Raw genomic sequence first — 15,211 nt, 5'->3', positions numbered from 1 at the left:
AAAGTGCAAATGAATCCTAGAACAACAGCAAAGGACCTTGTGAAGATGCTGGAGGAAACAGGTACAAAAGTATCTGTATCCACAGTAAAGCGAGTCCTATATCGACATAACCTGAAAGGCCGCTCAGCAAGAAAGAAGGCTTTCGACTCTGTCAATCACCATATTCTTATCGGCAGATTCAGTAGCCTCGGTTTTTCTAATGACTGCCTTGCCTGGTTCTCCAACTACTTTGCAGACAGAGTTCAGTGTGTCAAATCGGAGGGCATGTTGTCCGGTCCTCTGGCAGTCTCTATGGGGGTGCCACGGGGTTCAATTCTCTTGCTGCGGGCGATTCCCTGATCCACCTCTACGCAGACGACACCATTCTGTATACTTCTGGCCCTTCCTTGGACACTGTGCTATCTAACCTCCAAACGAGCTTCAATGCCATACAACACTCCTTCAGTGGCCTCCAACTGCTCTTAAAACGCTAGTAAAACCAAATGCATGCTTTTCAACCGTTCGCTGCCTGCACCCGCACGCCCGACTAGCATCACCACCCTGGATGGTTCCGACATAGAATATGTGGACATCTATAAGTACCTAGGTGTCTGGCTAGACTGTAAACTCTCCTTCCAGACTCATATCAAACATCTCCAATCCAAAATAAAATCTAGAATCGGCTTTCTATTTCGCAACAAAGCCTCCTTCACTCACGCCGCCAAACTTATCCTAATAAAACTGACTATCCTACCGATCCTCGACTCTGCGATGTCATCTACAAAATGGCTTCCAATACTCTCCTCAGCAAACTGGATACAGTTTCACAGTGCCATCCGCTTTGTTACTAAAGCACCTTATACTACCCACCACTGCGACCTGTATGCTCTAGTCGGCTGGCCCTCGCTACATATTCGTCGCCAGACCCACTGGCTCCAGGTCATCTACAAGTCCTTGCTAGGTACAGCTCCGCCTTATATCAGTTCACTGGTCACGATGGCAACACCCACCCGTAAGCATGTGCTCCAGCAGGTGTATCTCACTGATCATCCCTAAAGCCAACACCTCATTCGTTCCACCTTTCCTTCCAGTTCTCTGCTGCCTGTGACTGGAACGAATTGCACAAATCATTGAAGTTGGAGACTTTTATCTCCCTCATCAACTTTAAACATCTGCTATCTGAGCAGCTAAACGATCGCTGCAGCTGTACATAGTCTATCGGTAAATAGCCCACCCAATTTACCTACCTCATCCCCATACTGTTTATATTTATTTACTTTTCTGCTCTTTTGCACACCACTATCTCTACCTGTACATGACCATCTGATCATTTATCACTCCAGTGTTAATCTGCTAAATTGTAATTATTCGCCTACCTCCTCATGCCTTTTGCACACAATGTATATAGACTCTTTTTTTTTCTTCTAATGTGTTATTGACTTGTTTATTGTTTACTCCATGTGTAACTCTTTGTTGCTGTCTGTTCACACTCCTATGCTTTATCTTGGCCAGGTCGCAGTTGTAAATGATGAGAACTTGTTCTCAACTAGCCTTCCTGGTTAAATAAAAAAATAAATAATAATACAAATAAAAAAAGAAGCCACTGCTCCAAAACTGCCATAGAAAAGCCAGACTACGGTTTGCAACTGGCATTGGGACAAAGATCGTACTTTTTGGAGAAATGTCCTCTGGTCTGATGAAACAAAAATAGAACTGTTTGTCCATAATGACCATCATTATGTTAAGAGGAAAAAGGGGGAGGCTTGCAAGCCGAGGACCACCATCCCAACCGTGAAGCACGGGGGTGGCAGCATCATGTTGTGGGGGTGCTTTGCTGCAGGAGGGACTGGTGCACTTCACAAAATAGATGGCATCATGGATATATTGAAGCAACATCGCAAAACATCAGTCAGGAAGTTAAAGCTTGGTCGCAAATGGGTCTTCGAAATGGACAATGACCCCAAGCATACTTCCAAATTTGTGGAAAAATGGCTTAAGGACATCAAAGTCAAGGTATTGGAGTGGCCATCACAAAGCCCTGACCTCAATCCCATAGAAAATTTGTGGGCAGAGCAGAAAAAGCGTGTGCGAGCAAGAAGGCCTTACAAACCTGACTCCGTTACACCAGCTCTGTCAGGAGGAATGGGCCAAAATTCACCCAACTTATTGTGGGAAGCTTGTGGAAGGATACCTGAAACCTTTGACCCATGCACGTAGTCTCCGATTGTGAGGCCGGTTGAGACGTACTGCCAAATTCTCTAAAACAACCTATGGTAAAGAAATGAACATTCAATTCTCTGGCAACAGCTCTGTTGGACATTCCTGAAGTAAGCATGCCAATTCTGTGGCATTGTGTTGTGTGACAAAACTGCACATCTTAGAGTGGCCTTGTGTCCCAGCACTTAACATCTTGCGTTTATATTTTTGTTCAGTGAATGTGTCTCGTCATCCATCACAGCCTCCGTCATGGATCTGAAAAATTGCATTTTCCCCCTCTCCTTTCTATAATTTGAATGACTATTAATTCAATTCAGACGTGCGAGAATTAAAATGAAATTGAGAGAGAGAGAGAGAGAGAGAACCCAAGTAGCATGACACAAATTCGATCTTAAATTATAAACATATCACATTTGCATAATAAGAGTTTACTTTAATTGAAAAATCTTATTTTAATAGTCCTTGTTGGATTGTGAGTGTTTGTCTCATTTTGAAGGTAAAGGAGAAAAAAAAGTTATCTTTTTACGTTGCATGTTGGAATTTACAAGGGTTGAAGTCCTCTGCTTTTGGACTAAAGAGCAGAAACCCAGACTTCCTGAAATAAATTGATGATGTTGATATTGTAGTAGTACAGGAAACATGGTGCAGAGGTGATGTTTCCACTGGCTGTCCACTAGGTTATAGGGAGATAATCGTACCATCCACTAAATTAAAAGGAATCAAACAGGGAAGAGACTCAGGGGGAATGCTACTATGGTATAAATCTGAATCGAATTGATCAAAACAGGAGAATTCTTTCTGGTTAAAAATCAACAAGGAGGCTATCTTGACAGATAAAAACGTCTTCCTCTGTGCCACATACATTCCCCCCTCAGTCACCCTACTTCAATGAAGAGAGTTTCTCCATTCTAGAGGGGGAGATGAGTCACTTTCAGGCCCAAGGCAACGTACTGGTCTGTGGAGACCTGAATGCTAGAACAGCAGAAGAACAAGACACTATTAACAGTCATGGGGATAAACACCTACCAGGAAGCAACAATCTTTCCCTCCCCACATACCCCCATAGAAACTCATCCCTTGGCAGCAGCACTGTAGACTACTTCCTCACCGACCTAAACCCAGAGTCTCTCAGAGCCTTCACAGTCAGCCCACTAACACCTCTCTCAGACCACAGTAAAATCACAGTGAATCTGAGAAGAGCAGAACCCAACCATGAAGCATCACGGCCCAATAAATGACATGGTACAAAACAGGCCTATAGATGGAGAGAAAACAGTACAGACATCTACCAAAAAGCAATTAGTAGCCAAAAAATACAATCTCTCCTGGACAACTTTTTAGCCTTAACATTCTCCTACAGCAATGAAGGTGTAAATTTGGCTGTTTAGAACAAACTTTATATTTGACAAATTAGCCTCCTTGGCTAATTTAAAGAAGCATAAGATCAAACCAGAAATAACAGATAATGAAAAATGGTTTGATAATGATTGCAAAAATCTAAGAAGGGCATTGAGAAATATATCTAATCAAAAACACAGAGAACCAGACAACAAAAATATACGCCTTCAATATGGGGAAAAACTGAAGCAATACAAACACAACCTAAGAACAAAAAAGCAACAGCACATTAGAAATCAGCTGGATGGAATTGAGGAATCCATAGAATCAAACCACTTCTGGGAGAATTGGAATAAATTAAACAAACCTCATTATGAGGAATTGGCTATCCAAAATGGGGATATGTGGAGAAATCACTTTGCAAACCTCTACTGCAATATAACAAAGAGCCCAGAACAAAAAGATATACAAGAAAAATTACAAATCCTTGAATCAGCAGTCAAAGACTATCAGAATCCTGTGGATACCCCAATTACAGAAGAAGAATTATTGGAAAAACTATGCACTCTCCAACCCAAAAAGGCCTGTTACGCTGATGGTATTTTAAATGAAATTATCAAATATACAGGCCACAAATTCAAATTGGCTATACTAAAACTCTTCAACATTATCCTCACTGCAGGTATTTTCCCCGATATTTGGAACAAGGGATTGATCACACCAATCTATAAAAATGGAGACAAATTTGACCCCAGTAATTACAGAGGAATTTGCGTTAACAGCAACTTGGGGAAAATTCTCTGCAGTATTATAAATAGCAGACTACATAATTTCCTTGACGAGCACAACGTCCTGAGCAGAAGCCAGATTGGATTTCTAAAAAATTATCGTACAACAGACCACATTTACACCTTCCACACTAATTGATAAACAAGTAAACCAAAACAAAGGCAAAATCTACTCGTGTTTTGTAGATTTCAAGAAAGCATTTGATTCAATTTGGCACGAAGGTCTGTTTTATAAACTAATAGAAAGTGGTATTGGAGGGAAAACATGATTTTATTAAATCAATGTACACTAAAAACAAATGTGCAGTTAAAATTGGCAACAAGCAAACAGACTTCTTCTCTCAGGAACGGGGAGTGAAACAGGGCTGTCCAATAAGTCCAGCACTATTTAACATCTACATTAATGAGTTAACAACAAGCAAACAGACTTCTTCTCTCAGGGACGGGGAGTGAAACAGGGCTGTCCAATAAGTCCAGCACTATTTAACATCTACATTAATGATTTGGCAAAAACATTAGAAGAATCGGCAGCACCTGGTATCACCCTACACAACACTGAAATCAAGTGTCTGCTGTACGCAGATGACCTGGTGCTGCTGTCTCCCACTAAAGAGGGGTTACAGCAGCACCTAGATCGTCTACACAGGTTCTGTCAGACCTGGGCTCTGACCGTTAACCTAAAAAAAACAAATATAATGATATTCCAAAAAAGGTCTGGAAATAAGGATGACAAATATAAATTCTATTTGGACACAGTTCTATTAGAACACACCAAAAACTACACATATCTAGAACTAAATATCAGCAACACAGGTAGCTTTCACATGGCTGTGAATGAGCTGAGAGACAAAGCAAGAAGAGCATTCTATGCCATTAGAAATTCCAATTAGAATCTGGTTCAAAATGTTTCAATCAGTTATAGAATCAATTGCTCTATATGGCAGTGAAGTATGGGGTCCAATCTCTAATAATGAATTTACCAAATGGGACAAACATCCAATCGAAATACTGCATGCAGAGTTTTGCAAGACTGTATTGCAAGTGCAAAGAAAAACTCCAAATAACGCATGTAGAGCAGAATTGGGCCAATACCCCCTCCTCATTCGAATAGAAAAAAGAGCCATCAAATTTTACAACCATCTAAAAACAACTGACCCCAAAACATTCCATCACACCGCTCTACAATGTCAAGAGATGAAAAAAGAGAAGAGTCCCCTCAGCCAGCTGGTTCTGAGGCTCAGTTCACCAACTCAAACCAACCCCATAGAGCCTCAGGACAACACTCAGAAAATCTGGCCCAACCAAATCATCACAAAACAAAAATTAAAATATATCACCTATTGGAAAGACACCACAAAAAAATGTAAGTATGGGGTAGGGTGGACAAGTGGAACACTCTGGATTTGGTAATCGAGAGGTACTCTCCATCCACCCACGCATGCGCTTCAGTGTCCCTGTCTGACTGTGTGGGAGGGGTGGGGGGGTGGACAAGGTGAATCCCTCCTTGAAACACCTGCTGGGCTTTATAAACCAGACTCTCCTCCTCTCCAGTGCTGCGTTGGGCTCCAGAAATCCATGTCACCTTTCATTAGCTACCGCTCCCTAATCCCCCGCGAGTTGTCATCCATTATTTATGAAGCCTCGTCCGAGGGCCAGAAACCTCCCCACCCCCACGTCTTCAGGCGTCATCCCCTCCATCGCAGACTTTGAAAAGTGCCTGGCAGTCATAACAGTCTGCTGTCCAGTAAAGGGGGCAGGGGGACATCTTCTTACCTGACTGTCTGGACTCTGGAGGAAAGGGATGTTTTTCCTGTTGAAATAACCCCAGGGCCAACAGAGCAGCATTGACATTAAAGCCAGAGATCGGCCCAAATAGGTAGCGTCAGGGGGAGTGTGGCGTTGTGTAGAAATGCTGCTTAGCACAGAGCTGGGGGATAGGCTGGGGGGGGATGTGGTGTAGTAAACAGCGGTGGCCACAGGGTGGCAGTGTGGACTAGTGAATTCGTCTCCATAGTCAATGAATGGAGGTGAGAAGAAGAGGGCTGATCTGGCAGAGCTTTGAGACGTCTGATCGGCTAAGATGTCGAAGCTCAACGCTAGCCGTGTGAATGTCTCCATACATAGATCTCTGTGCAATGTATCAAAAGGATAACTGCACCTGTGTATGGTTCCTCTCTCCCAGACTTCAGTGTAATGTAACTGAGAATGATGTAATGAAACGGAATGCACTTGTATGATTGCAGACTGTGTGTCGGATCTGTTTAGATCTCTATCTATTGTTAAACTAACATGATAAACACCTCCGAAATAGAAATGAAGTCGTCACCTTACCTTGCAATTGGGATTTGTTGCTGTTTTTGCAGGTGTAAAAAAGAAACATCTTCCACCTGCACTGGCCAGCCTCCCACCTCCCTCCCACCCCCCAAACAGACGAATCATCTGACAGAATAATTCCCTTTGAGTCAGCCAGCCTCGATCTAGTGCTTCCTCTCCACTCTTTCCCTTTCCTCTCTCTCGCTCTCTCGTTCTCACTCGTCTTTCTATCATTCTCTCTTATCTCTCTCTTTCTCTCGATCTCCCTCGTGCTCTCTCTGTCTCATAGTCTGATTGACTGACAGGCGTGTATGAGGCAGGGCTGCCGCCATGTTCCCCATTCAACAAGCAGCGTTAAATGTTAATGAGCGGGCTGAAGTGGGCCCCCGATGTGCACACCCTAACGTTTCTCTAATTGAGGATGTGCTGGCATAGCGGCACACCGGGGCACCTTGTTACGCTGGTGCCTGGCGGCCAGACACAGCCCGGAGAGCTACTGTCATCCCATGTCTTCCTTATTTTTCAGCAGCGAAGCGACGTGTGGGGTGGTGTTGCGGAGGTGAGCGAGTTGGCAGGCAGGAGGAGGGCTCTTTTGATGGTGACCTCCCCCACCCAGCCTCTGCAGTGGTACATCAGTGATGATAAGTTTAGAGAGAGATGACTACTGTACTGTAGCACGCGGCCTGGCTGCTGTCTCCAAAGAGTGCCCGGAATCAAAACCCCAATCTCCTACGGTGTTTCATGTGTTGAATGCGCGCAATTAGTTTCTCTCTCTACAGTCATGAAAAAAGGGAGAGGCGCTACAGTACACAGTGTCTAGCCTCGTGGGAATTGTAGGCTTGTTGTGCAACTGTTAGGCGAAACAGACTGGACAAAATGTTTTGGTTTCGCAAGCCGAAGAACAGAAATTATTTATGATGGCGTACAATGGTTCATGCTGTAGTTTGTTTATATACAGTTTTTAGATGCTTATCGTATGTTGTTTCTCTCCTCCCCCAGCCTCAAATACTACAGCCTTCCAGGCCATGGCCCAACAGCGTGCAGCAACCTCAACCCCAGGAAAGACTAACAAGCTCAGCCCACACCGAGGCCCCCCGAGACTCCTCCAACCCAGGCTGTGGGGACCCGGCCAAAATGATTCCTGCCCCTAGCCTCCCGCAGTCCCCCGGCTCTCTGAAAACAGCCTCCATCCCTAAAAGGCCACAGGAAGGCCCCATAACCAACTCCACCCAGGCGTCCATGGCAGGCTTCCCCAGGGTGGTGAGAGGAATCCAGTTTAGGAGCAGTCTCAGGCCGGGCTTCACAACTCCACAGTCCAGGCTGCTCCCACCTCTCTTCAGAGGTCTGCCCTGCTACAGCTCCACGAACCAGGCCTCTGCCTCCTCCCAGAGCCCTGCACTGTCGGCCTGCCCCCGGACCAAAGCACCCAGACAGACTCCAGGCCTCAGAGAACCAGAGATTGGCGGGCTCAAGGCCAGAGGTCTAGTCCATCCCAGCCTCTTACGACATCCCAAGCCAAAGAGCCACTGACTGCTATCTCTCAACTCTCAAACATTGCCATGTAGCAAGACCACTCAGCCCCACTTTCTACCCATTCAAACCCAAAAGATCTGACTTCTTCTAAAGGCTTCCAGGCCTCACCTCAGCAAGGTTACCGTGTCTACCCTGTAAGAATGGAAGACTTGTAGATTATATAACAAACTAGGTGGTTCAAGCCCTGAATGCTGATTGGCTGACAGCCGTGGTATATTAGACCGTATACCACAGGTATGACAAAACATTTGTTTTTACTGTTCTAATTACGTTGGTAACCAGTTTATAATAGCAATAAGGCACTTCGGGGGTTCGTGGTATATTTCCAATATACCACGGCTAAGGGCTGTGGACAGGCACCCCGTGTTAAATTGTGCTTAAGAACAACCCTTAGCCGTGGTATATTGGCCATATACCACACCTCCTCGGGCCTTATTGCGTAAATAAATATATGACCCCACAGACTATTTTAGCTAGCCTGCTGCGCTTCCAGTAAGGCTCACTCAAGGTCCGAAATAAAATTGACCCGTGTACATTTGGTATCTGCCTTATACAAAGGCGTCAAGCATAACACAATAATTGTTTTTCCCCTCCAAAAGCACGCTTCAGTACAATCTATCAAATCAAATCAAATTGTAGACCTTACCGTGAAATGCTTACTTACAAGCCCTGTACAGAGTGCAGTCTAGATCAGTTAAATGCACATATTGTTTGTGTGAAATGTTGTTTCAAAGTGTGAACTTTCAGGATGCTTGACACTTACAGTCCCTCCAGAACTTTTACTCTCTGGCCAAAACGTGTCCCAGATGATGGTTCCTCATGCATACGTACACCACAACATATCCCAGATGATGGTTCCTCATGCGTACGTACACCAAAACATATCCCAGATGATGGTTCCTCATGCGTACGTACACCAAAACATATCCCAGATGATGGTTCCTCATGCGTACGTACACCACAACATATCCCAGATGATGGTTCCTCATGCGTACGTACACCAAAACATATCCCAGATGATGGTTCCTCATGCATACGTACACCAAAACATATCCCAGATGATGGTTCCTCATGCATACGTACACCAAAACATATCCCAGATGATGGTTCCTCATGCATACGTACACCAAAACATATCCCAGATGATGGTTCTGTGTGCGTAGATACACCAAAACATATCCCAGATGATGGTTCTGCGTGCGTAGATACACCAAAACATATCCCAGATGATGGTTCCTCATGCATACGTACACCACAACATATCCCAGATGATGGTTCCTCATGCATACGTACACCAAAACATATCCCAGATGATGGTTCCCTCATGTACACCAAAACATATCCCAGATGATGGTTCCTCATGCCAAAACATATCCCAGATGATGGTTCCTCATGCGTACGTACACCAAAACATATCCCAGATGATGATTCCTCATGCGTACGTACACCAAAACATATCCCAGATGATGATTCCTCATGCGTACGTACACCAAAACATATCCCAGATGATGGTTCCTCATGCGTACGTACACCAAAACATATCCCAGATGATGATTCCTCATGCGTACGTACACCAAAACATATCCCAGATGATGATTCCTCATGCGTACGTACACCAAAACATATCCCAGATGATGATTCCTCATGCGTACGTACACCAAAACATATCCCAGATGATGATTCCTCATGCGTACGTACACCAAAACATATCCCAGATGATGATTCCTCATGCGTACGTACACCAAAACATGTCCCAGATGATGGTTCTGTGTGCGTAGGTACACCACAACATATCCCAGATGATGATTCCTCATGCATACGTACACCAAAACATATCCCAGATGATGATTCCTCATGCGTACGTACACCAAAACATATCCCAGATGATGATTCCTCATGCGTACGTACACCAAAACATGTCCCAGATGATGGTTCCTCATGCATACGTACACCAAAACATATCCCAGATGATGGTTCTGTGTGCATACGTACACCACAACATATCCCAGTTGATGGTTCCTCATGCGTACGTACACCACAACATATCCCAGATGATGGTTCCTCATGCGTACGTACACCACAACATGTCCCAGATGATGGTTCTGTGTGCGTAGGTACACCACAACATATCCCAGATGATGGTTCCTCATGCGTACGTACACCACAACATATCCCAGATGATGGTTCTGTGTGCGTACGTACACCAAAACATATCCTAGATGATGGTTCTGTGTGCGTAGGTACACCACAACATATCCCAGATGATGGTTCCTCATGCGTACGTACACCAAAACGTATCCCAGATGATGGTTCTGCGTGCGTAGGTACACCACAACATATCCTAGATGATGGTTCCTCATGCGTACGTACACCACAACATATCCCAGATGATGGTTCTGCGTGCGTAGGTACACCAAAACGTATCCCAGATGATGGTTCCTCATGCGTACGTACACCAAAACATATCCCAGATGATGGTTCCTCATGCGTACGTACACCAAAACGTATCCCAGATGATGGTTCTGCGTGCGTAGGTACACCGCAAGTACAACTATCTGACCTTAATATAGCATTTAGGTGCCCTAATACTAGTTGACTTACTGAACTACTACATGATACCTGTATGTAGTTGTTGCGCTTAGTATAGCTATTGACCTGATGTACTCTCTGAACAGTGTCCTAGATGAATGAAGACGATATTATAACACAGAAAAACGGTTACAGGAACAGAGAATCCCTTTTGACTTGAGCGGGGAACACTTTTAGAAGTGCAGATATTTTGGTTATATAGACTAGAGAATATAGTTACATCAGATATTGTCCCTCTGGCTAAACTGGGGAGATTCTAACAGTTGTGTTAGGTTCTAAAGTTCCCCTTGCCACTTCTCAGTATTACTTCTCTCTGGTTTCAAAACACCTGTATTCTTTCTGCCTTGCGTGTTTTGGTGCATTCTCAAATGTAGCTGTAGCGACCACTGTCTACCGACAGTCATTCAGTTAGTCTGTCTGTCTTGTCCGTTGCAGTTGGATTGAGACACAGGGATAGCAGGGATCCATCTAGAGGAGCCATCTTGTGCAGTTGGTGCTCTGACAGAGCTGTCTTTGTTTCCCCGTGCTTCCGTAATGAGAAGGTCTAGTTTGGTCTGTAGGAAGAGGCCTCCTACACGCTACTGTAATGACGCTGCAGAAGAGAAGAGCTCCGCTTCTAGATGTGCTTCAGGCCAGGGCCCTTAATAGAAGGGGACAGAAAGAAAGAAAAAAGAAAGAAAAGGTCCTAGCATGAAACAATATTGCTGTTATAGTGTGCAGGCTTGTGGTGACCATGTGATTCCGTAATGGTGTCGAGTCGGGTCCAGTTGGCATGGTTACGCGGCCGAGTGGCACAGCAGAGGGATGTGTTGATGTCAAGTGGTTGAAGCACATGCTCAGTGTGTCCCTGTCGACAGCAGGGCCAGACTCATTCCTACGGTATAACACCCACCCTCCATGTCTTCTACCACACCTTCTTCTCTCAGTCCTTCCCCCAAGGGTCCCATTGAGTGTGTCACAGTGGGCTAGCGTGTCAAGGAGGGTAGAGAGGGATTCCTCTTCTTCAAAGCCATAATGTCTAACTACTTCCTGGTCCGTCGCTATGTTTAGTCCTAGAGGGCTTTAAGTAGGAGCCTAATGGGTGCCATTTATACCCTTGACCGATCAGGTCCTTATTTCCCTTATGTCATAACTGACCTTTTGATCCCAAGTCTTCTGATTGGTTGGCTCAGCATACGTTGTAGAATGCTCTGAGAGGAACAACATCACCCAGTCAACACAGTCTCAAAGATAAGATTGAGAATGCCTCTTTCTGTAACTTAATTTGGTCATTCTTCTTCCCCCACTAAAGCTTCCCATGCTTTTCTATGCAACACAGTTGTGCCCTACTCATGGAAGATACGTCTCATTGGTACATAGTCACAGCACAGTGGACAATGTGCTGTTGGCCTTCATGTACCCCTCTCATTATGATCCTATGTTAAGCCAACTGTAGTGTACAAATGTACTTGATATCCCAAGCACTTGTCTTGCTGCCACACAGCTCTTGAAGTATTTGTCTTCCCATTTCTAAATGATTGAAAGCCATGCCCCGTAAAGGTCATGTACCCTTGTGTTATATTTGTCAAGCGTTTCGAAGTACATTCGGCAGCATTCCTATCCTGGTTCCAGATCTGTTTTTTTCTGACTCCATCGCTGTCATTGTCAAGCCAAACGTGTTTGGCATGATGATGAGTGTAAAGGAGTTGGCATGATACACAAACAGACTGGCAACAGCAACCCCACCAAGTATGTACATGACATCACTCCCAACAGTCCCGGGACATGAGAAATGTCACTCCAAATCAATTCTCCTATTTGCAAGGCTGCTTCCCCATCCCACCCAGAGAAGAACAACATACTTTTTATACATTTCATCTCTTCAAATGATAAACAAACAATAAATGAACTACTATTTGAGGACCTGTAGGGATGAGACAGAGATGAATTTAATCAATTCCTGTTTGACAGTGAGAGTCCTTGATTTAAAGGATTTAGAATATTCAGGGGTGGAAATGTTTTTTTAGATTAACGAGATCTTAACAGAAGCTCAACGTATTTACCTCTGAGAAGTTCTCACCCAAACCCCCCAAAAAATAGTGACCTAAAGTTATTGAAAAGGGTTGCGATTTATTAATAATGCATTATTATTTTCCGGTTGTCTAGCTTTGCCTTACCATAATATGGTATGTAGATTGAACAAAAAACTTGCCCTCGAATTGACTGTACGGTCAACAGGATATAATAAGGTCATGTAGCAGCAATACTCTTCTTGTGTATTACAAAAGTGCCTGCTTTTGTGACTTCAATTCTCGTGGTCCTGAACATTTGGTGTGATCTCCATCTCTTTGATTAAAGTAGGACCATATAGATAGTTGGGTATGTAGATGAGGGAGTGTTCCTCCTGGAGGAATGGAAGAGTACGGTAAGAGTGGGCCCAACTGTGTGTGCTGAGAGGAGAGAGTGAGTCTGCCTTGGGTTCACAGGTATATCCCTTTCTGTATCCCTCCGCCCCTCTACAGGGTTCAACACAGGGTTATGCGTTATGCCCGCGCAGCCTAGCAGATGTTAGAATGCCAGTCGCACTTAGTATTTACTGTCGCAGGCTCACTCTCAACACATTCTGATTGGGGAGGGCAAACCTGTTTGTGTCTCTTTCTCACTACAGTAGCATTCTCTGTAACACAGGCCAGGTTAGTGGAGCTACAGTACTGTATTTGAAAAAGCTCGCCAAGCTATGCTTCCAGTGCTGACAGCTCGCATGCTTTGATGCTCTCTGGTGTGTCTCCTCTTTCTTGTAAGCAGTCTTGAGGAGATTTGTCTCTGTGTTGCCGTCTCTTTCCGACTTCCCAAATCTTAGCTTTAAGGCTCTTTTTTACTAGCTTTTTTTAATTTATGCATTTTTATTGTATTTATATTTTAGAAATGCTGAAACTGTAGTTTCATTGATGAAATGACATTGTAAACAGCGGGATGTGTTTTCCGCTCATAACCATCTGTTCAGTTAATGTTCTTCATTATTTCATCAGGGTGGTCTTAAACACGGTCTGCTCCCCAAATGGCACCCTATGCCCTTTTATAGTGTTCTACTTTTGACCGGAGCCTTATGACGTTACCCCAGACGTTCCCAAAGTAGTGCACTATATAGGGATTAGGGTGCCGTGTGGAACGCGGAAACTATCGCACCAGGCAGCCAATGGTTGTGTCCGAAATCTGTTTCGCCTGCTACTTCCTAAAACGACATACTGCATACTAATCATTCTACAGTACATACTATTCAGAATGTACTGTTTAGTAAAAATGAACATTTTAGATAGTGAACAACACATATCTGAGAATGCGTCAAGGAATGCACACTTGTGTTTGTTAGTCTGTCCCCTTTTTCTGGTTATCTGCTGTTGTCAAAAACATGTGGCTCTGAAAAGACAATTCTCGTCCTCAATAGCATGCAGCTATTCATACTAGATTAAAAGGCAAAATTAATACAACATCCTGGCATGTAAAGCAAACAACATTTTCGAAATGTCGCATACCTAATCAGCCTGCTATTTAGAACGCAAGTACAAATATTCGGACACGGCCGATATGTCTCCTCGCTACCAGTAGAACCTCTACTGTAGAAGGACTACTGGTAGGATAATAGAAACATGAACCAGTTATCTTCTAGGTGGAAAGGGTTCCGTTTGGGCTCCATAATCCTTCGCTTTGTTGTAGTCTAATATTACTGCTGTAAACGTACAACTCCGTAACACGAGTATATTCAATATGCAGTACTGTATGACGTACTGTCCTGTTCAAGTCCTTCACCTCGCCAGCCACCACATTGACTGTACAGTAGAACTTGTTTTTCTCACCTGTGACAGGAAACTAAAAATGGAGAGAGTCTGCTCTGAGGATCGGTTTCCTCGTGCGTTTGTGTTAATCTTCCTGACAATTCTGTTTTACTTTCATGTTTGCTATACTGCTATTTAATTTGTGCAATACGATAACGATTGAAAACATACTGTTGTACACAATGCTAATTATTTATATGTATATGACATACATTATCTATATCTGTGTGTAATTGTCACGGAGTTCTTGAGCTTGTCAAAAAAAAAGAGAAGGCTCAATCTGAAATGCACTTTAAATGATTGTGTTGACTTGGAACAGGAAGTAATGAACTTGAAAACGTATTGAACTGCTTTCTGTTTAGATCTGGCTCCTTTTTGCTGTGATATCTGAGGCTACGGAGTGGCTGAGTGCTCAAATAAAGACTGCACCAAATCTACATTCTGGTGTGTGTCGCTCTCTCACTATGGGGTTGGTGGTTGTGACAGGATGGTATGAAATGATTGGATGAGGAGAGAGGGGCGTGTACAGTAAGAGAAGTGGTGGAACACGAGGGTGGTAAGAGATTGTGGGAATCGATAGGCTAGGGTGAGGTGAGAGGGGTAGAGATGATGGCATTCTTTCACCCAGGATTTGAGTAGTAT

At 43.9% G+C, this 15,211-nt stretch overlaps 2 protein-coding genes across 5 annotated transcripts in view; both read left to right on the top strand.

Moving 5' to 3' along the window:
• The window catches only part of LOC112223479 (serine-rich coiled-coil domain-containing protein 2), a 117,331-nt gene extending 107,848 nt beyond the window's left edge, over nt 1-9,483 (top strand). For 3 of the 4 annotated variants that reach the window (XM_042305471.1, XM_024386512.2, XM_024386511.2), the window contains one exon: nt 7,635-9,483. In XM_042305471.1, the coding sequence (XP_042161405.1) occupies nt 7,635-8,165 (531 nt within the window). In that variant the 3' untranslated portion in view covers nt 8,166-9,483. The remainder of the gene's footprint in view (nt 1-7,634) is intronic. The other variant, XM_024386513.2, reaches the window with a different exon arrangement.
• Nucleotides 9,484-9,528: 45 nt separating this feature from the next.
• On the top strand, nt 9,529-15,006 carry LOC121840663 (DNA-directed RNA polymerase II subunit RPB1-like). Its single transcript, XM_042305224.1, has 2 exons — nt 9,529-10,492; nt 10,703-15,006. Exons 1-2 carry the CDS (start codon nt 9,529-9,531, stop codon nt 10,762-10,764), a joined length of 1,026 nt encoding a protein of 341 aa, XP_042161158.1. The 3' UTR covers nt 10,765-15,006.
• Nucleotides 15,007-15,211: the final 205 nt, after the last annotated feature.

The sequence above is a fragment of the Oncorhynchus tshawytscha genome, linkage group LG24 (genome assembly GCF_018296145.1).
Source record: "Oncorhynchus tshawytscha isolate Ot180627B linkage group LG24, Otsh_v2.0, whole genome shotgun sequence".
NCBI lineage: Eukaryota > Metazoa > Chordata > Actinopteri > Salmoniformes > Salmonidae > Oncorhynchus > Oncorhynchus tshawytscha.
Note: the sequence above shows the minus strand (reverse complement) of the source record. Positions and strands in the feature narration are given on the sequence as shown.

Coding starts and splice junctions, on each gene's coding strand:
- LOC121840663 (XM_042305224.1), top strand. CDS start 9,529: ATGCCAAAACATATCCCAGATGATGGTTCCTCATGCGTACGTACACCA. Junction 10,493..10,702: donor TGATGGTTCTGCGTGCGTAG/GTACACCACAAC, acceptor CTGCGTGCGTAG/GTACACCGCAAGTACAACTA.